Source organism: Amphiura filiformis, chromosome 18 (genome assembly GCF_039555335.1).
Source record: "Amphiura filiformis chromosome 18, Afil_fr2py, whole genome shotgun sequence".
Lineage (NCBI taxonomy): Eukaryota > Metazoa > Echinodermata > Ophiuroidea > Amphilepidida > Amphiuridae > Amphiura > Amphiura filiformis.
In genome coordinates, this window is record NC_092645.1 from 38,425,334 (window position 1) to 38,448,661 (window position 23,328).

Below are 23,328 nucleotides of genomic sequence, written 5' to 3' on the forward strand. Positions count from 1 at the left end.
AATGATTTTTTTTTCTATTATTTTCAGCAAAAACTAAGATGTCCAATCAAATTTGTTTTGAAATTATAGCTACTTTAATATTTGACATATTTGGTAGAAGTGTTAAAAAGTCACACACAAAAAGTCTTTTTAAGATGAAATTTGTGTTATTTGGGTTTTCTGTTTTCAGTTTAGTTTTCTTTCATTATTCATATCTCCGGTATAATACCGAAGTGCACTGCAGCCTATACAAGATAAACAATATAGCGGACACTCTAGTGTTTACATTTCGAAGGCAAATATGTTCAGATTTGTTTTTAAATTTCTTAATCAATATGCTTCCAAGTTAAAGACAGGTTGACAATATATTAATTTAAGTACTTGGTCCTACATAAAATTACTTAGGATTCATTTGTGTATTTATTTAAATACAGGTGATGCTCTTTCCGGAATGGGACATGGAGAGAAATTTTCTACAAAAGACGCAGACAACGATAAGCATAGCGGAGTCCACTGCGCACAAAAGAACATGGGCGGGTGGTGGTACCACAGTTGTTATAAAGCCAATTTGAATGGGAAGTACCTAGGTGGCGATCCCGGAACTAAAACTAACGGAGTACAAAAGACTGTAGACAACGATAAGCATGCCAGCAGAGTCCACTGCACTTAAGAACATGGGCAGGTGGTGGTACCCACAGTTGTTATAAAGCCAATTTGAATAGGAAGTACCTAGGTGGCGATCCCGGAACTAAAACTCAACGGAGTTGCCTGGAAACCGTGGAAAGGCTTTTATTCCTTGGCAAAAACTGAAATGAAATTACGCAGTGGTAAGAATTATGATATATGGGCTCTAGGGCCCTTGAAGATTAAGCACTAGCCTTGTCACTTAAATGGGTTTCAGGAATTATAGACGATCAATCTAAAGGATAACAATATACCCTGCAAGAATTAATATTTCGAGTGTCTATTTCCTTTGAAACCCGAGTTTGTATCACGGGGTTACTCAAGTTTGTTTTGGTCGGGACATGCCTCCGAGTATATGAAAGTAGACACATATCTACACCATTTCTGTTCAAAAACATTGCAGAAAAAGTTTGCCTACGGGGAGGCGTTAGTTTCTTAAAGTAAAAAATGGCTATTTTGACAATTTCGTTTTCTTTTTAATGTCAAATATTGCATAGTTGTAGCCTTCATTTGGTTTTCTATTTGACTTAAAGCGGACATTTATATCACAATGTATGGCTGCTTCTATCGTAATAAGTTACGAGAAATAATTTTCTCTCATACCAATGTGTGTGTTTTATTTCTTTTGTATTTTATTGGGTTTCTTTCAAGGAGCAATATTTAAGGAAATTAGCTAAAACATCACAATATAAGCAATTTTACAGATTTTAGGTCTATTTCTTTTATTCTTTGATGGTTAAAATTGTTGTGGTTGACAGAAGTAAGGTTCTTATCATGATTTCATCTCAATGTATATACATATTCAGTATACGGTGGTCAGAAGAATTGCTGGCTTGAGTGCAATACATTGTTTGCATTAGTTGGAGTCAAAGGTCATCCACAGGTTTAATTGCCTGAAAGTTCAAAATTTGTAAAGAAGAACAACTGTTTTCAAAGTAATGTGGGTTTAAGGTTAAAGGTGATCCAGTGGTCAACGTGGGTCACATGTCATGGTTTGGCACACCGGCGAGGTTGTGTTCTTTGAACAACGTCTACAGGATGTCCCAAACAAATACCGAATGAATAAAATAAAACATCATAATCAAAATATTTAAAATGTAGCGCATAGCCTATGTTATTGTGCATTACATACGAAAATGTTATTTGATTCAGTTGACTGGTTGCGAAGAAATTAACGATTACATAATGCGCGCATTAATGCAGTTTATCCCAAGCTTTTGTCATACTCGCTCACCGCTTCCAAACGTCTGTGTATCTGATTTAATTTAGTCACGGGGGTGACACTAAATTCACGGTTATTCTATTACGCACGCAAACCTATGACAAATCCCGCTGGTTTGCTTGGTAGAAAATGAGTCCAGTTATCGATCGGTTATGGATATTAGCATGTTCGACCCCTTGATTATGTTAATTACGGTTGACAAATAAAGCCGCCATTCAGTTTGCGAACTTTGTCTGTTCAATGCGAGTACCAAGCTTGAAAGTGCGCCCCTCTGAGAGCTGAGACCACTGACCTCCACTGACCTCGTTTGTTTTGTTTCCTCGTGTGATGATAAATATCATTCAATCTATAGTTATCGGACGTACAGCGTGTATTACCGCCCTAAGCAGTTTGTTTTTAAAAACAAGTAAATAATCATTACTCGCCGTTCTATTAGATCTTGTGCATTTCCCAAATCACGTAATAAATTGAAACGCCCTCAATTGAGCTGAGGCCACTGATTATGTAATCACCCGAGTGTTTTGAATTTTGATTTATACACTACAGCGTGTGAGCCGGTTAGTAATATTAATGAAGTGACACACTGATGCACGGCGTTTATAGCACTTGTACATGTCACTTGCTGAATAGGCTACGTATAGGCCTACTCATAGTATTTAAAATCTATGGCCTACTAGAAGAGTTTAGGTCTATCAAAAGAATGATTGAATGATTTTGGAGATTATCCCCGGAGATTATCAAGGGCTGTGTAATAATTCTGAGCCGGGGGGGTTTTTTTTTTTGCACATAGGCCCTATTCATGGTAGGCCTACGCCTATTAAATTAAATGCTCTAAAAGGCTTAGGATAACAGTACGTTACCGGGGTAAAATTTCCGAATGGCCCGCCAAATATCGTTCCCCCTCTCAGCCTGCCAAAATCGCTTGCACCCCCTCTCGGTCCGCCAAAATTCTTAGCCCCCCCCTCTTGCACATGCCAATGATTTGCGGGTATCATGCGGTATGGATTATTATGTTGCGAGCGCGGCGAGCAGGAACATTTGCATATTAAAGCGTTTCCGTACTGTTTTTCGAAGCCTTTTTAGAGCGTTTTATTTAAAACGCACCCCATGGATGTGCCAAAAATCGCTTTCCCGCCTCTCGGCTGGCCAAAAATTGCTTGTCCCCCCTTGCGGCTCGCCAAAAAAGTCTTGCCTCCCCCCCCCCCAATTTTACCCTCCCCCAGGGATCATAACTATTGCACAGCCCCTAATGATTTCAAAAGAGAAATAGGCCTACAGCAATTTTATGAAAACAAAACAAATATACAGATATATAGCCGTAAACGAAATGGGACATCTATTGCATTGATTTTTCTTGCACAACTTTTATTTATTCATCTAATAATTAATTAGTTCATTAATGAATGAATGTATGAATTAATTACTTAATAAAAATTAATAAATAAATAAATATTAATTAATTAATTAATTAATTAATTAATTAATTAATTAATTAATTAATTAATTAATATTTATTTATTTATTTATTTATTTATTCATTTATTAATTTATTTATTTGCTTGTTTATTTATTTATTTAATTTAGGCCTATTGAAGTAACTCAGCTCTTAAACATTTCACGTACTCACTTGCAACGGCTCAACGAATTAATTGATACATCAATTCTTCAAGTTATCAATCAATCAAACAATAACAATATTAATAATTATATAATAGTCAATTTCGATCAATAGACTTATCAAACCATCAAACAATGAAAAAATGAACTGATCGACCAATCAAGTTGTCGATCAATTTTAATTTTATGACTTGTGATGACGTGAGACTAAATGACTGACATATTGACTGATTGATGTGTTGATGTATGGGTTGATTGATTGATGAATTGATTGATTGATTGATTGATTGATGATTGATTGTTGGAATAAAGTGTGAAGGTATAACAGGTAAATGAATGAATGCAAGAGTAATTGAGAGGAGGGAGTTGATTGGTTGATTGATTTACTGACCATATATTATTTCACACAATATTATTTTGTAAGATGGATGATTACTGAATCTGTCATTATGGTAAAATAGACAGTGGTGACGGTAGATTTCTTGGCATTGGTGGATGAATTAATTTTTCTGAAATAAATGCGAGCAATAAATTGCCATTTTGAAATTAAAGTGAGACAGGTGTCAAGAGAAATCAAAAAATCATCATTATATCAATGTGTTTTTCATTATTAGACACATTAACATTAATGCACTTTGGTAATACATTAAACAAACTTTCAAAAGTTATGCAAATCGGATAAAAAATTAAAAACAACGTTTTTTTAAATTTTCAAACGCGTTTTTTACACATTTCATTTTTTCACCATATTTCGACCTAAAATAAAATGTAGCTCCAAAAGTATACCCACCATAAAAGGCCTTAAACTTTGCATATATTGTCTTTAGACTATTTTCTACTGCATGCACCTACAATCAAATTAATCTTTCTGGGACAATTATAAAAATATTTGGTCAAATTTACAAAATTTTAATAATTTAAATAATATTGTTCATGATATAATTAATTGGGTTGTTTTGTCATCAGAATGAGATTAATTTTAAGTGAGTGAGTGATGAAGTAAGTATAAATGTTAGTGATTAAATAATAAATTAATTAAGTAAGTAAGTAAGTAAGTAAGTAAGTAAGTAAGTAAGTAAGTAATTAATTAATAATAAATAAATAATAAATTATAGTACACACAAGTTATTGTAATATATTTTTTTCCAATAGAGGCATAACATTCTGTTTCAAAATATTTATTTAAATTTATTTGATTATTTTCTAACTTAAATATTTTCTTTAGAGCAAAGACAAATATTTTCCCTTTTCCCTAGTAGAGCTGTCTCCAATTTGAGCCCAAAATAAAACTCTGCTTCTTTTATTATTGATTTAATTTCACGATTTATTCCATTGAGCAATATCAAGGATTAAAATCACACGTCTCACAGCAGATAGTTACTTGGCGTAGTGGTCGTACGCTGTGCCTTTCAACCGAGAGGTACCGAGATCGATTCCCGCCTCCGCCTACTATTTTGTTCAAGACTGGAAAGAATGAAGCTTATTAATTTGACTTTACAACACTAAATTATTCATGGCTTACCCTACCTGGTGGTGTAAAGTGCTACTGGTAAACATGAATATGAATTTATAACACAATGGCTAATTTAAATAAGAATGCGGCCTCATGCTAATTAGGGAGTGCCTCTTCCTATCAATTATTCCATGATTTAGTCCACATCTATTTTATAATCCGACGGTGTTATGATATTCATGCTTTCACTGAAGATAAAAACTTTGATTTATTCTGCAAATATGTTATACAGGGTGTCCCAGAATGATCTATACCGGAAAAGATGGATTTTTTTAGGTATGAAGGGCATGTTGAATGGTCATATTGTTTTGCATTTTAAGTTCTACATATATTTAGCTTTCTCAGATTTTTTAGATTTTAAAAATTGGACGTTTCTAGAAGAAGTTATAGAAGATTGCGTAAAAATGGTGAATTCTAAGTTTTGACAACGCAACCTATTTTGAAAATCTGTAACATTACTAACCGTTCAGCACAAAGTTATTTGGAAAAAGTTATGCAGGTATTTTAGTTGTGCCCTGTTCATATTTCCACTAAATAGCCGATATCTATCTATTATTTATGACGTTACGAAGCAAACATATGGAATTAAGGATTTGTGGCCTAATCCAATTCTCTCTTTGGCGGTAGTTTTAAATATAGTTATTGTGGTGTGAGGTCCATGTCATTTGAAATGCTTGCAGAGATCGAACTGGTTGTGGTACAGAAAAGACGACTCCTCAATTTACTGTACAGCAGCGTGGATTTCTTTCAAAACTTACTGGCAAACCGGCAGCTATATGTTGAGACGCAAAGACGATAGTGTATAACGTAAAGAAGTTGGACGAGCACGGAACTGTCAGGAATCGGCAGAGTGAAGCTTCAGGTGCTCGTAAGACTGTAAGAACTAGAGACGTTGAGACGCAAAGACGATAGTGTATAACGTAAAGAAGTTGGACGAGCACGGAACTGTCAGGAATCGGCAGAGTGAAGCTTCAGGTGCTCGTAAGACTGTAAGAACTAGAGCGAACATTGCAGCTGTCCGCAAGCTTTAAGGCGCAACCCCAACAGTAGTTGTCGTCGAAATGCTGTGCCAAACATCTCACGTTCTTCATTTAATCGTATCGTGCCATTTTTCAAAGGTATGCGAGTCGTTATTCATCGATTTTACATTATTGCATGCCACGCCAAAACAAATAAAGGTAGCGTGCTGAAATTAACAGAATAAGTAGGAGATATGTCCAACATTATAATGCTGGTATCAAAAATAGATACACTGCCCGTCTTCTATTTTTAGTTATTTTGCAAACACGGTACAAATCATTCTGGGACACCCTGTATTTTAACTTTCCAAAGAACATTTGAGCCATGAATGACAATGATCAAGTGCTTACAGATTTACGTGTGATTTTTGATACCATGCAACAATAATGTTGAAGTTTTAAAAGTTTTAAACTTTGCATTACAATTTCTTGGAAAAAACATAATGTGTGTGAGAAATTTTTAAAGCCAGTTGGAATTATTTATGCAACATTTATATTAGCATTAACGAAAAAAGATACGTACAAGTACCGAGCATCGTCTTACATGCAAGTTTTTTTACGTGCAGTTTTTCAAATTTGAACAAAACTTAATTAAATGTTTTGCAAGAAACAGATTGTTTAAAAAGAAAGATTTCACCGAACAAAATATGAAGCCCATTGACAGAGGTAACCACCAGTGCGCATTGTATTGAATGATCTTTCTTTCAAACTTGAAATGAAGAGAATTGACGCATGCGTTATGTAATCGCTCATTTCTTAGCAATCCGTCAACCGATTCCAGTAAAATTAGCGTATAATATGCAAAATAAGATGGGCTACACGCTGAGGTTTAGTATTTTGGATTATAATGTCGATTTCTTGACTTAAGTCCAAATTCATTCGCCCGGTAACTTTTTCTGGGACACCCTGTATTTATTGCCCTTACACACTTATTTATACCCTAACCAATTTCTCAAATTGATTAATAACATTCTAATGTTTTTTGCATTATTTTTGTCTAATTTTGCATTATTTTGTATGATAAAGGCAATTGGGAAGACAACTCCGTTGTCTTTGAAGTAGATTCAAAGCAAGTCGCAAATAATGGTGTCATCAATGTGCTTGAAGGAGTCAATGTGACATTTGATTGCAGTGTCCCAGATGTCTTGCCTTCAGCGGACATTAATTTAGATTTCGGCGGTGAACCGGCAGAAAGTAGACAAAGTGTTTCACGTGCATTTACAGCAGATACAACCGTAACATGTACTGGTTCTAATGAGCGGGGTTCAGCATCTGTATCAATCACCGTTACTATAGCTGGTAAGAATAGTATTTGTAACAGGCCTCCAGGAGACTGGTTCAAAATATTGTTCTTCTCAAAAAAGTGCAGTTTCTGCTATGTTGACTTTTTACATTTGCTGTATTATGACATTGTGGGCATACTGAACGATCTTTCAAGTAAAAAACAAACACCACATGGTAGTATCAGTTTTGCGATTGATTCACAGATATTGTGTGTTTACTTGGGACACCATGAATGAACATTTGACTTTGCCAGACCAAAGGGATGTGTAGGAAGCCAACAGAGTGCTAGCTGCTGTGTTGGGAAAAGCGCGCTACCTTATTGGTCAAATACCAATCGCTCGTCGCTCAGCGATGGAGTATAAATTCAGCTTTTAAAGGGGACAATAGGTAGATTTCAAAGCTACCACTTCTAAATCAGTTAAGAATCAACATATTCACATATCAATGGGAATGGGGCAGGCCACTGTGGCACTATACTATGAAGACTACGTGCAGAACTCGAAAGCTTGACAAACTTTGAATTCATTGAAATCCTCAATCTGTGCCTATATAAAAAAAAACCGCTTATTATACTTCACAAGCACGTAAGCTAGACATTAATGATTTATTAACATTAATAGCTTATATCAAAATGGACTAACGTATTATTTGCGCTGACATTTGGAACGATATACATTTATTGTGTATAATTTTATCAAGTAATACTGTTGATTTTGATTTAAACTTTTGATCCAAACACAAAGAAATAATTCTTACCTCGGAATTTTCAGATGGTACTTCATCTTTCATCAGCGAGTGGGTGACTGTCACTCACTCGCTGATGAAAGATGGAGTACCATCTGAAAATTCCGAGGTAGGAATTATTTCTTTGTGTTTGATCAAAAGTTTAAATCAAAATCATGATCTATACCAACACAGATGAACTTTCATGAAAGTAATACTGTTGTTTTCGTTTTTTTCCCTGCAAACTTTCCCTGCACAGAGCCATATGATTGTACCGATATCTTAATTAAGTACAACTATGTACAAAGACCAAGTGGCGCCTACTATATATATCCAAATGCCGGGTCAGGAAAAGTCCGAATGTTGGTTTGGTGTGATATGAAGACCGACGGAGGAGGATGGACTGTGAGTATATTGACATTAAGAATGTAGTATCTGCAAACAGCAGATACTGAGGTATATTTTGTTTACTCAGTCTGCTTACCAGGTACAAATACAGTATCTATATATATATGGTCCATTTATGATCTTCTCCCAAACTAAAATGCAGTTTCTGCAAAAAGTTAACAAAACAGATATTACAACTTTTACTCTGTACGACAGAGTTCATTTACATTAAACTATTGTTGCTTAAGGGATCTAAAATTAGCGTTTATTGCGTTTCGATAGTATTTTTTGTGGCACATGAGAGCACCTCAGACCTATCGAATTGTATTCTGAATACGAAGCATGTCTTTCTGATATCAAATAATTTTCATTTTTTGAAAATCACAATATAATACAAATTTTATGACAAATTATAAAAATTTGATATTTTTCGAATTTTTGATATATAACAGTCCTCGAAGTAAATTATATAAATCTAATGATATATTCTTAAAGTGTATGTAGCAGGGAGGAAAAGCCGACGGTCAATTGAAAATGTTGACCTTTCATATTGAAGATATGGATTTTTTCCCAAAAATACCTATTTTTTTTGGTGTTTTGGGAAAAAATCCATATCTTCAATACGAAAGGTCAAAATTTTCAATTGATCGTCGGCTTTTCATCTCACCTACATACACTTTTAGTATAAATCATCAGATTTATAAATTTTACTTCAAGTACTGTTAAATATCAAAAATATCAATTTTTAATGATTTGCCATAAAATGTGTATTAAATTGCGAATTTCAAAAATTCAAAATTATTTGATATCAGAATAACATTATTCGTATTCAGAATGCAATTCGATATGTCTGATGTGCTCTAATGTCCCAAATATAAATACTGTCCAAACGTTCATACCCCAGCCCTTAATAAGTTTGTGGTAAGTGTTGAATGATTATCTTCATCATAATATGATTAGCGTTGTTGCAAAACCCCTTACATCCACTTTCGACTTTTTGAGAAAAACAGCTTTTTTAATTGTGCAAGTATTACTTGTTTGATTTGATTCAATTTGGGTTTGGATAAAGTGTTGATGAATAGAAACTAAAAGAATAGGTTTGGTACAATTTTCAAGCCTTTCTATTTGTTTTATTATTTCTTTTATATCGCGGCTTTTGTGGATGTAAGGGCTTTTGCAACAAAATAAATGTACCCCTTTTCTAGAAACCCCTTTGCAATCAAATTTGAGCCCATTTGTTTGCATTACTGTATGTAACTCGACTAATGCTTTCAAAATCAAAAAGAAAAATTGAAATATCTCATTTACTTTTTTAATTATGAATTTTTAATTAAATTCGGGAAAATGGCTACACCTATTGTGAATTAAAATGATTTTCTTCAAAAAAAGTAAACCAAAAACAGTTCCCTTTGGTTTTAATAGGTAAAGAACATTCCAGGCTACTATTATACACAAAAAATTAAAACAAAACAATTCTATATTTATCTTAAGATAAGATTTCTGGAAATTCTTTAAGACTTCCGAAGTGGGAAATATACGATATCCCCGGAAGGGAAGGTGGTATGAAGGTCAAACAACCACCAAAATGTGTATTTTTACCCACACGATAATATCATGCCAATAAATAAATTTCGGCCAGAAGTGGATGTCAGGGCTTTTGAAACAGAGCTCTTCATATACTTCCTCCACCTTTTCATCCTCGTCCTCGTCAAATTATTATCAGTTGCTCTTCGCCCAATTGTATCATGTTTAGGTCTTCCAAAGACGAGAAGACGGTTCCGTGGACTTTTTCTTAGACTGGGCGCAATATAAGAATGGCTTTGGTGACGTCAAAGGCGAACATTGGCTTGGTAACGACCAAATCTACACACTGTCTAATAACGTTGGCAAGAGATATGAGTTAAGGGTTGATTTGGATGATGGTGCTGGTGCAACGGCATTTTCTGTTTATTCGAGCTTCTCTATAGATACAGAGGGTCATAAGTACGCGTTGACGCTTGGAGCCTACGACCCCGATGGTAATAGCACAGGAGGTAAGTAATACCTTAGACAAAGTGATACCCTATAATGATATGAACTTTCTTTACAAGTCTGCCTCATACGGCGTCCACATCAGGTAAATATTATTTTTCTATACAGGCTGTAAACCAATAGAAATACGCCATGTAACGAATCGTGTGGATTTCAAGATGCACCGTCAGGCGCTGCTGAGTTACAAAATTAGCTGAACATATGGCATGTCCAGTGACGTAGCGTCATATGGGCACGGGGGCATGTGCCCCCTCCCCCAATCGATTGAAAAATTTAGAAAATCCCATGGGAATATTGACAAAAAACGGCCCCCCCCCCCCCCCCATCATGGTCGCAGCCCTCTTCCAATCTTGATTCATTCGGTATCGCCATAATTACTGGTCCTGATTGCAAACTCCTGGTCCTCATATATTTGACTAATGAGATCAATGATGTGACCAGGGAATCCCATATTTCTCATTGTATTCCAAAATTGGGGGTGCACGGTTGTTTTGCATGTAGAACTGTATTAATTTTGAAGCAAAGTTGAAAAATGATGGCACTATTTATCTTGTGTGCATCGTTATAAGGGGTAGACACTTGTATACTGGCATTAAAACAGCATAAAATGAGTAACATATAGCAAGGGAATTTTCGAACTACTTTTTATCATGAAATATGATGCCGGTGCAACCGGTATCCACTACAGTTCAATATTATTTTAATAACTGTAAACTATTTTTATAAGCAAAAACTAAATTACCGTCATAAAAATTCCCCTTATTATAAAATGAACGAAACTGTAGCGCGTACTACAAGCGCGTGCGCGTATTCCGCACTAGTCTACGCATACACGATACATACCCGCACCTCTACAAGCGTGTTACGCGTTATCAACACATGATGACGTGGGGTCGTCAACGGCCTGATAGACGGCACCCGAAATCATGCTATTGCCCATCAGATTATGTGTCTACGAACTAGACCACTCCCACTTACTAAGAATATATTTTGAATGGCATGTTTGGTGAAAGAAATAATAACAAGCATGAAAAGCATGTTTGGGCATAACGTCACCTTAATATAATGGCATAATGATTTTTTTTCTATTATTTTCAGCAAAAATTAAGATGTGCAATCAAATTTGTTTTGAAATTATAGCTAATTTAATATTTGACATAATTGGTAGAAGTGTTAAAAAGTCACACAAAAAGTCAATATCTTAGTTCATGTTCTTTTTAAGATGAAATTTGTGTTATTTGTGTTATTTTGTTTTCAGTTTATTTTTCTTTCATTATTCATATCTCCGGTATAATACCGAAGTGCACTGCAGTCTATACAAGATAAACAATATAGTGTTTACATTTCGTGAGAATGTATGGATGAACCCCGTTCATACATACCAGAATATTTTGTGATTCTTATGTCATCAAAACAATAACAAAAAATTACAAATACATTTTAAAAACATGATTTTCCTTGCATTTTCCTTACCCGGCGATTACACATCCGGGACACCGGGCATAAACGCTGTTTATGCCCGGCTCTCGACCAATTACGCGCGCTGTTATATAGCGTGTATGTATGAACGTAAATTAATGCTAATTTACCGGTTGATTAACCGTCATTTTTAATTTGCCGGTAAACTATCAACACTGACTTATTTATATTTATTTTTGTTTATCCTTTGTTTGTTAGGCCTCCGCACTTGTCTTGTTTAGTTGTTATCTGTGTGTTTGTTTAGTTTTTTTGTAAGGTGGTGCAGCACTTTTGCAGGCATTTGCCTTTTGTTGCATCTCCTCCATCTCCTCATGTCTTTTTAATCATTTTGGTGTTAATTAAGTACTCTTTGTACTTTTGATGGAAATAAATTGAATTGAATTGAATTGAATTGAATTGAATTGAATTGAATTGAATTGAATTGAATTGAATTGAATTGAATTGAATTTCGAAGGCAAATATGTTCAGATTTTTTTTTTAATTTCTTAATCAGTATGCTTCCAAGTTAAAGACAGGTTGACAATATATTAATTTAAGTACTTGGTCCTACATAAAATTACTTAGGATTCATTTGTGTATTTATTTAAATACAGGTGATGCTCTTTCCAGAATGGGACATGGAGAGAAATTTTCTACGAAAGACGCAGACAACGATGAGCATAGCGGAGTCCACTGCGCAAAAGAGCACACGGGCGGGTGGTGGTACCACCGTTGTTATAAAGCCAATTTGAATGGGAAGTACCTAGGTGGCGATCCCGGAACTAAAACTAACGGAGTTGCCTGGAGACCGTGGAAAGGCTTTTATTCCTTGGCAAAAACTGAAATGAAATTACGCAGTGGTAAGAATTATGATATATGGGCTCTAGGGCCCTTGAAGATTAAGCACTAGCCTTGTCACTTAAATAGGTTTCAGCAGTAGACTTCGGTTGTATATATAAATGCGTTTTATAAATGCGCACGTGACCAGATGGCCAGCGCCATATTTGCATTACATCACTGTCAATCACTGAAATGGCGACCATTGAAGGAGTGGCTACAGTTGTGACCTTGTTTCGTGGGTAGCACTGGCAAGAAACATTGGCTGGAGGTTCGATGCTATAAATTTGCAAGGATAAATCATGGATATCAAAGGATCATGATTATTGCACAGCACCCCATGTACAAACATAACTAATGTTTATTTATTTATTTTTATTTATTTATTTATTTATTTATTTATTTATTTATTTATTTATTTATTTATTTATTTATTTATTTATTTATTTATACACGAAAAAAGTTATCACAAACTGCTGTAAAAGAGTGCTCGATTTCGAAAAAGAGCAGTAGTATTACACGTATATCAATACAGTATGTATTGGACTCGCTACACTGTGTTTCACGTTGCTAAACGATCATCAGGCGAATGACTACAAGCTACGGAGGTTTTTTCTTCTTCCTGGCAGTGTTGCCATGTCGACATTTGCTTATGAATTCAGTCCGTTTGTTTAACCATGGAGGTATATAAATTTATATACCTCCATGGTTTAACGATCTGTTTGGATCGGCTTTTTTATTATTAAGGATTGCCAATTTCTCTTCGAGGCATAGATTGCACATACCCGTTTTGCGCCTAAAAGTATTTGATTTGAGGATGGTTTCCCATCAAAGGGTGACAAAGGGTGTACAGATTACCGATTTAGCATGGGGACACAAAAAGGTGCTTAAAAACACATTTTGAATTTGTTTTTGTCCATTTGCGAGCGAATGAGTAAGTTAGAATTGAGGAGGTCGGGCGGGGACATCTAGCCTATTAGTTTGAGAGGGTCATTATACCGAAAAGGGCTAAAGTTATAGTTCCCTCAATTTACGTTATAATTAGAGTTAAAATTAGGGTCAGAGTTATGTTCATTGGCGGCACTACGGGGGGGGTATTTATCTTGACTCCCAAATAAATAAATCCATGACCCCTTCCTTCCGAAGCTATATCTAGCTTTTCCGTCATAATTTTTTTTCCCGTAATGGAAAATCCAAATAAAGAGTTTATGTTTCGGGTCAAATTATTTTGCCCTTTGCAATCAATGCCACTATTTTGCAAAACCAATTTTCCTTGTAACCTGTCATTTTCGCCTATACTTTTGCGTGTGGAATTTGTGCACATCCGGGTACCTTACATCGTTGAACACGGTATGGCGACTTGTAGATGTCACGTGCGCATTTATAAATGCGCATTTATATATATACCCGAAGTCCACTGTTCAGGAGTAATATAGACGATAAATCATAAAGACCATATACCCTGCATGCTCTGCATGCTGTTTTGTCAAATTAGACCACATTTTTGTTGAAGAATCAATATAGCCCTTTGAAACCCGAGTTTGTATCACGGGGTTTGGTTTGGTCGGGACATGCCTCCGAGAATCTGAAAGTAGACAAATATCTATACCATTTTTGTTCAAAAACATTGCACACGACTTTTGGAAAAAAAAATGTTGCCTGCGGATGTGGCGTTAGTTTTTTTAAAGTGAAAAATGGCTATTTGGATCCTTTTGTTTTCTTTTATATTGCAAATTAGGCATAGTTGAAGCCTTCATTTGCTTTCTATTCGACTTAAAGCGGACATAGATCACGAATAAGTTGCGAGAAATATTATATTATCCTATACCAGTGTGTGTGTTTTAATTCTTTTGTATTTTATTGTTTTTTCAAGGAGCAATATTTAAGAAAATTAGCTAAAATAAAATAATGCAATTTTAAAGATTTTAGGTAAAATTTTGTTTCTTTGATGGCTAAAACTGCTTGATGGCTAAAACCTTTGTGGTTAACAGAGGTTAAGTTCTTATCAATCTGATTTGCATTTTATCTAAATGCACATATTCAGTGTACATTGGTCAGAACACCTTAGTTGAGGTTTCTGACTACATCCTTAGAAATATGGATGCTGGTCATCTTATAGGAGGCATTTTTATTGATCTCAAGAAGGTCTGAAACACAGTCAGCCATTTTATTTTGCTTTACAAAGTCAAATCTTTCGGAATCTCAGGTCTGAAGCTGGATTGGTTTAATTCGTTTTTGTATGATAGAAAGCAAGCCACAGAAGTTGGAAATGTCGTTTCTGAATTTGAAATAGTCCAGTATGGGATGCATCAAGGATCAATACTTGGCGCTCTTCTTTTCAAAATGTGTAGAAATGATCTGCCCCTGGTTGTTTCTAAGGAAACAAAAATCAACATTGCAAACACTGCCAGTTTTTCAAAATGTGGTTTATAATGGCTAATGTCAAAGGTGATCCAGGTATCAACATTGGTCACATGTTATGTTAGGCACACCAGCCTAGGTTTCGTGCTTTTAACAAAATCTGTTTATTATTCTAATACACTTATTTTGTACACTAACCAATTTCTCGAATTGATTAATAATCTTCTAGTGTTTTAATTTTGCATTATTTTGTATCATAAAGGTTACTGGCAAGACAACTCCATTGTCTTTGAAGTAGATTCAAACCAAGTCGCAAATAAGCATGCGCTTGAAGGAGTTCCTGTGGCATTTGATTGCAGTGTCCCGGGTGTCACACCTTCAGCGGACATTACTTTGGATTTCGGCGGAGAAATAGAAAATAGCCCTAGTGTTTCACGTGCATTTACGGCAGATACAACCGTAACATGTACTGGTTCTAATGAGCACGGTTCAGCATCTGTATCAATCACCGTTACTATAGCTGGTAAGAATAGTATTTGTCACAGACCTCCAAAGTTACAATGAATTATCTGCTTTGTCAATTATTCATACACACCTTGATAGTGAGAACCAATCAGAGCCTCCGTTAGTAAATTACTAGCCGTGCATAAATATTGTATAATTGTACGGGCGCGCACTCCGCGTAGTACGCGCGGTGCTTTCGGACGCGTTCATTTTTCTTGCCGGTGGATGGATTTATATTTGCTTGCCTTTTCCAACATTTTTAGTGACAATTTTGTTTTAAAATAGCAAAAATCACGAGATTTTTTCTCGTGTATGAAATATATAGGTTAATAAATGCGTATCACTTGTTGCTCGAGAATTGTAAAAAATAATGCACTTTACTTGTACTGAGATGTTGATGCGTCTAATGCACTCCCCTCTTCGGGGCTCGTGCATTAGATGCATTAATATCTCAGTCCGGGTGCATTATTTTGTACAGTTTTACTCCCAACAAGTGATACGAACTTTATTAACTTATAGTTAGAACATGTTTTCGTTTAATTTAGAATAAGACTGGTTCAAGATACTTTTCTTCTCAGAATAAGTGCAGTTTCTGCTATGTTCTTTTTACATTTTGTATGTTGACATTGTGGGCAGACTGAACCACAAACAATTGTCTTCTAAGTAAAAAAAAAGACACAGATGGTAGTATCGGTGTTTCAATTGATTCATTAGAATGCATTTATTGCGTACATGTATAATTTTGTCGAGTAATATTGTATTTTTTGTTTTTGTTTTGTTTTTTGTTGTTTCCCTATAAACTTTAACTGCTGCACAGAGCCATATGATTGTAACGATATCTTAAATACGTATAACGATGTACGAAGACCAAGTGGCGCCTATTACATATATCCTAATGCCGGGTCAGGAAAAGTCCGAATGTTAGTTTGGTGTGATATGGAGACCGACGGAGGAGGATGGACTGTGAGTGTATTGACATCAAGAACGTAGTATCTGTAAATAAAGAACTTAGCAGATACAGAGGTAGATTTTGTTTACTCAGTCTGCTTACCAAGTAAAAATACAGTATCCACATGTGGTCCATCTATGATCTTTGGAGGCAGTAATTCAAATTCGTCTTCTCCCAAACTAAAATGCAGTTTCTGCAAAAAGTTAACAAAGCATATACTACAACTTTTACTCTGGACGATAGAGTATATTTAAATTTAACTGCTGTTGCTCAATAAGTTTGTGGTAAGTGTTGAATGATTATCTTCAACGTAATATACTTCCTACACCCTTTCATCCTCGTCCTCTTCTTTTACTTCAAATTATTATCTGTTGCCCTTTGCCCAATTGTTTCATGCTTAGGTCTTCCAAAGACGAGAAGACGGTTCCGTGGACTTTTATTTAGACTGGGCCCAATATAAGAAAGGCTTTGGTGACGTCAAAGGCGAACATTGGCTTGGTAACGACAACATCTACATACTGTCTAATAACGTTGGCAAGAGATATGAGTTAAGGGTTGATTTGGATGATGGTGCAGGTGCAACGGCATTTGCTGTTTATTCGAGCTTCTCTATAGATACAGAGGAACATAAGTACGCGTTGACGCTTGGAGCCTACGACCCCGATAGTAATAGCACAGCAGGTAGGTAATACCTTAGACAAAGTGATACCCTATAATGATATGAACTTTCTTTACAAGTCTGCCTCATACGGCGTCCACACCAGGTAAATATTATTTTTCTATACAGGCTGTAAACCAATAGAAATACGCCATGTAACGAATCGTGTGGATTTCAAGATGCACCGTCAGGCGCTTCTGAGTTACAAAAGTAGCTGAACATGTGGCATGTCCAGTGACGTAGCGTCATATGGGCACGGGGGCATGTGCCCCCCCTCAATCGATTGCAAAATTTAGAAAATCCCATGGGAATATTGAGAAAAAAACGGCTTGTGCCCCCTCCCCTCTCCCCATCAGACCCGATGACCCCCCCCCCCATCATGGTCGCAGCCCTCTTCCAATCTTGATTCTTTCGGTATCCCCATAATTACTGGTCCTGATTGCAAATTCCTGATCCTCATATATTTGACTAATGAGATCAATGATGTGACCAGGGAATCCCATAGTTCTCATTGTATTCCCAAATTGGGGTACACGGTTGTTTTGTATGTAGAACTCTATTCATTTTTAAGCAGAGTTGAAAAATGATGGCACTATTTATCTTAAATCTTGTGTGCATCGTTATAAGGGGTAGACACTTGTATACTGGCATTAAAACAGCATAAAATGAGTAACATTATAGTAGGTATATCACCTCAAAAATAATCGCAGCAGAAACGCGTTATTTAATGTTCCTACATTATTAAGCTTTATTAAAGCATCAAAAATCAAAAAACAGAATTGAAATCGGTCAATGCATTGTGATGTAATGTCAATTTAAAGATCTCGTAGATGGAATGAAATCCTGCCACAAATGCCGTAATGACAAAATTGGCACATTTCGAGATTTTGAAGGTTTATTTGGACGCTTGCTTGGAAAAACAGCGTTAATTTAAATAGCACATGTTAAATGCCTATCTTTCCTGACTTCGTTACAGAAAACAAAATTAAAAAATCCATCATTGAATAATTATAATAAATTAATCAAATATACTATTTTAGCCATTTCGGCCAATCTGCAGACAAATTAAATCTCAAAAAATGACTAAGTTCAGCTTATTAATATGCAAAATTGATGCCAATAGAAAACCGTACATGATATAAAGGTGCGGGTTTTTTTGCACACATATGTATACAAAGTTCTTTCAATTGATGACAAAAATACACAAAAAGTAATTAATTATGCAAATTAGGTAATTACAGCTAATTATGTATTTATGATATTATTATGCAAATTAGGCATGAGTAATTTTGGGTTTTTTTTCAATATTTAATGAACGTCTGTTCATTCATCATAAATCTTTTAAGTATGATCCTGTTATGAGGTTGAATAAATGAACAGTTAATTATTTAAAACAATACAAAAAAATTAAAAGTTTGACATTTTGAAGGTGTTGGAATATAATTTTCATTTTTACTGTAAACATGGTATGTGTCACCATTACTCAAAGCCAAGTCCGAAAAGTAAAAATTAAAATTCAGTTGCAATGAGACTTTAAATTAACATTTTGTCATCTGGATTAACATGGGATTATAATCGGTAAAATGAACAGCAATTTTACTGTACCGCGTATACAAAAATAGTATGGCCTTGGACACACACAATGGCTTAGAGCTATTGTGGTTTGGAAAAATACAAAAAAAAAAAAACATTGATTAATGTTTTGCTTCGACTGGTTTTAGGGAAGTGTTTCATTTGTTGTCGACGGAATTAATTTACATGCTAAGAAAGATTAGTATTTCAGCTAAATGGTGGTAGTTCCTTTACTTCAGTAGGCCTATATTTACTGATTTATGAGCGATCTTAAAAAATCCATAAAAACAGGCAGTAGTTCTTAAACAAAACAATTTTTAATTTGGGGGGACCCGATGGTAGCCTCGGGAAGGCTTCACACACCATATATTAAAAATTCAAACAATTTGGATAAATGAAGCATATGAAGAAATTCATTTATCGACATGGATGTTTTCTAAAATTGGCCAAATTTGAAGCGCGCCCTTTTCAATTCACTGTTATGCTTGCATGCACAGTGTAGCAGAATTATTGTGCAGCCACTGTGACATACCTAATTATAGCAAGGACATTTTCAAACTACTTTTTATCATGAAATATGATGCCGGCGCAACTGGTATCCACTACAGTTCAATATTATTTTAATAACTGTAAACTATTTTTATAAGCCAAAACTAAGTTACCGTCATAAAAACTCCCCTTATTAGAAAATGAACGAAACTTGTTTATAACTTCACGTATTCTGTTGCGCGTACTACAAGCGCGTGCGCGTATTCCGCACTAGTCTACGCATACGCGATACATACCCGCACCTCTACAAGCGTGTTACGCGTTATCAACACATGATGACGTGGGGTCGTCAACGGCCTGATAGTAGTCCTTCAAGAATGACTATCGGCTATAGGTTAAAATCTATTAATAGCGAGGCGACCTTCGGCCTCGCTTCTCGGCCTTCGGCCTCGTTGTTCGGCTTCGCCGAACATGCTCGGCTTCGCCGAGCCCCCCCCCCATAGCCGAGGTCTTTCTCGAAGGACTACCTGATAGACGCCACCCGAAATCATGCGATTGTCCATCAGATTATGTGTCTACGAACTAGACCACTCCCACTGACTAAAAATATATTTTATGGCATGTTTGGTGAAAGAAATAATAACAAGCATGAAAAAGCATGTTTGGACATAACTTCACCTCAATATAATGGCATAATGATTTTTTTTTCTATTATTTTCAGCAAAAACTAAGATGTGCAATCAAGTTTGTTTTGAAATTATAGCTACTTTAATATTTGACATATTTGGTAGAAGTGTTAAAAAGTCACACACAAAAAGTCTTTTTAAGATGAAATTTGTGTTATTTGGGTTTTCTGTTTTCAGTTTAGTTTTCTTTCATTATTCATATCTCCGGTATAATACCGAAGTGCACTGCAGCCTATACAAGATAAACAATATAGCGGACACTCTAGTGTTTACATTTCGAAGGCAAATATGTTCAGATTTTTTTTTAAATTTCTTAATCAATATGCTTCCAAGTTAAAGACAGGTTGACAATATATTAATTTAAGTACTTGGTCCTACATAAAATTACTTAGGATAAATTTGTGTATTTATTTAAATACAGGTGATGCTCTTTCCGGAATGGGACATGGAGAGAAATTTTCTACAAAAGACGCAGACAACGATAAGCATAGCGGAGTCCACTGCGCACAAAAGAACATGGGCGGGTGGTGGTACCACAGTTGTTATAAAGCCAATTTGAATGGGAAGTACCTAGGTGGCGATCCCGGAACTAAAACTAACGGAGTTGCCTGGAAACCGTGGAAAGGCTTTTATTCCTTGGCAAAAACTGAAATGAAATTACGTCCATGAATATAATGAAGGAAACCAATTATGTATTTCCCAAAGGCGGAACGAGAATTTATTTACAGGCAAGGGGAAAACTGAATAAAAATATTAAAGTTTCTTCGTTTTTATTCTAAATACTAATTCTGCATTGTAGCAGGTTTCAAAACATGTTTAATGCCTTAACACCGATGATAAATTTCAAGACTTCACACGTTTGATTCTGACGCCATCAAACACAAGTTTAGCATTAGCATTTACACGTATTTACGAACGTGGTTCAATTTAGAAAATGTTTAGAAGTGTTTACAATTGTTTAGAACATATATATATATATATAAACTGGCCTCAAAAATAAACTTATAATTTTTCACAAACTCATATCTTAAAATGCTGTCCATAAAAATTAACCAAAATTGCACACAGGATTACTTCAATACGCTTCTCTAAACACTGGTCAGTAACCAAACAGTTGACCAACTGACACAACAGCAAAATGCACTGTTATGGAACCTCTTCCTGGACCACATTCACATCTTAATAATTGGTACCCAACACAAAAAAATCTGTGAGTAAGTGGAATAGTGTGGAACAAGACTTGTTTCTTGAAGAAAGTGTGTGAAAAGCAGTGGCAGCCCCGTTCCACGTCACCTACTCTTTGGAAATTATCACCTGTTTAAGGATCTTGTATGCATTCTCACAGATTTCTTTTGCTGGGTGCCAATTCTTCGCCTGTGAATGTGGTCCAGGAAGCTGTTCCGTGTCAGTGAATTTTGCTGTTGTGTCAGTTGGACAACTGCTTGGTTACTAACATGTGTTTAGAGTAGAGTATTGAAGTAATCCTGTGTGTAATTTTGGTTCAATTTTAGTGAAAGGATTTTAAGATATGACCTTGTGAACAATTATAAGTTTATTTTTGAGGCCATTTTATATATATTATATAAGGTTGTTTGGCCAAAAGTTGATTAACTTAGATTTTGGTGACTTTTTTTCAACCGGCACCGAAGTATTTATGAAGTTGTGTCTATACAAGCATAATTATGTATAATATTTTCCTTAATATTTGATTGGTATTGGTGCACTTTTAAATCACTACTGAATAATCAAGTTTTAATTGAAATACAGAAAGCAGTCAGATTATCGTACTATTCAGTGCCGCACTGACCTGCCCCTTTGATCATCGATGACGGTGCTGCGCTGGACTTCATAAGTGTGTGCTAACTTCCTCGCAAAATGCAGAACATTTGCCAATTCCAATGCCAATTTGAAGCTATAATGATCAAGTATAAACCGTTGAATTGGAAAAGTGCGAGCGATGCTCAAAAAAATTATGATTCATTCAAAAGGAGCAACTTTTTCTCCCAGAACCTGTTGGACTTATTGAAACAAGGTCCGTGCGAAAATAACTTGCCAAGTTTAAGCTAAATGATCAAATAATGAGGATTGAAGGGCACAATACGCGCAAAGCGAGCGAAAATTTGCAAATTGTGTTCCCACGATTTTCTGCACTCCCCTTGATTTCTCGAAGGCTTCAATATATCAAGGATCATCATTGTGGCAAAAGCAGACATTTACATTATTCAATTTGAAATATTTATTAGAAAGTCAATAGTAAGGGTCAAAGGCTATCTTGTTTTGTCACTGCATTGCTTTGTTTTTTTACGGGCCCGCTACTTTTGTTTGCTTTTTATGGGCCGTAAAAGATGCCGTTATAGTGGGTCCGTAATACAGCACTGAAAAGATACCAAGGGTCCGTAAAAGAAAGAAAAGAGACCTTAGTGAGCATGTAAAAAATGCTTAACAAACAAAGAACAAGCAAAGATACCTTAATGGACCCGTAAGAAAGAAAAAAAAGACATCGGGGCCCGTAAAAGCAAAGAAGAGATACCTTAACCATAATGTACAAAAAGAGACCTTAAATTACGAGGTATATTTTCTTTACCTGCCCCCGCCCCTGTCGGCGGCACTTGTACTATTGCACAAATGAGCGGTCACTATGTGCCAAAATACATAATCATAGATGTCAAATGAAGACCTGACCGCAAAATGTACTTAAGTCAATTATAGTTGTTTTGAGTTACATCTCTTCGAAAGTTTTAAAATATTGTAGGAAGTTAATGGTCAAATTTGCGTAATACATAGTTTCCATGGCTAAAAAGACTTCAACGACTTCCTTAAATTGCTAAAAAGTAAACTGCGCAATCAGTAAAAGTAACTTTCTTGTTAACAACAGGGATTAAAAAATATTGCAATGCGGGCAATTGATTACGAGATAAAACAACATCGTTTTTGGAGAAATACAATTTTAATGGCTAAAATTTATAAAGACTTATCAAAGAGTAAATGTTTTATGAACAACAAAAATAAAAGCACCATATACTTTATTAAGACCCCCAACACCCCCCTGCTCAATGAGTGGACGTGTTGCCTCAAATTGGGTTCTTTGCAAAAATTGTGTTATATTTTTTTTTTTTAAACATAATTACTAATGTATAAACATAAAGGACCTCAGAACAGTACCAACTCAATTTGGCCAAAAGTGGACTTAAGTACCTTGTGCACTCAGGTCTTCAATAATACAATAATTATTATAAAATGAGAATCATACCTACATGTAAATTATCACGTCTTTAAACTAATCTATTCAATAAAAATACGTATTATGATATAACGCGAAATGAGAACGATAAAAATATGTCAGACTGCAACGTAC

General features: G+C 35.4%; 1 protein-coding gene across 1 annotated transcript; it reads left to right on the forward strand.

The window, feature by feature from the left end:
• The first annotated feature begins 753 nt into the window (after positions 1-753).
• LOC140138666 (uncharacterized) lies at positions 754-21,429 on the forward strand. Its single transcript, XM_072160406.1, has 9 exons — positions 754-806; positions 7,061-7,333; positions 8,301-8,446; positions 10,182-10,461; positions 12,532-12,777; positions 15,378-15,638; positions 16,437-16,582; positions 16,970-17,249; positions 20,395-21,429. The coding sequence occupies exons 1-9, from the start codon at positions 791-793 to the stop codon at positions 20,640-20,642; spliced, it is 1,896 nt and encodes a 631-aa protein (XP_072016507.1). The 5' UTR covers positions 754-790; the 3' UTR covers positions 20,643-21,429.
• The last annotated feature ends 1,899 nt before the right edge of the window (positions 21,430-23,328 follow it).

What these genes read in the sequence shown, in the direction of transcription:
- LOC140138666 (XM_072160406.1), top strand. An exon ending in TGAAATGAAATTACGCAGTG is followed by an intron (nt 12,778 to 15,377) that starts GTAAGAATTATG and finishes TGTATCATAAAG; the next exon opens with GTTACTGGCAAGACAACTCC. An exon ending in CGATAGTAATAGCACAGCAG is followed by an intron (nt 17,250 to 20,394) that starts GTAGGTAATACC and finishes ATTTAAATACAG; the next exon opens with GTGATGCTCTTTCCGGAATG.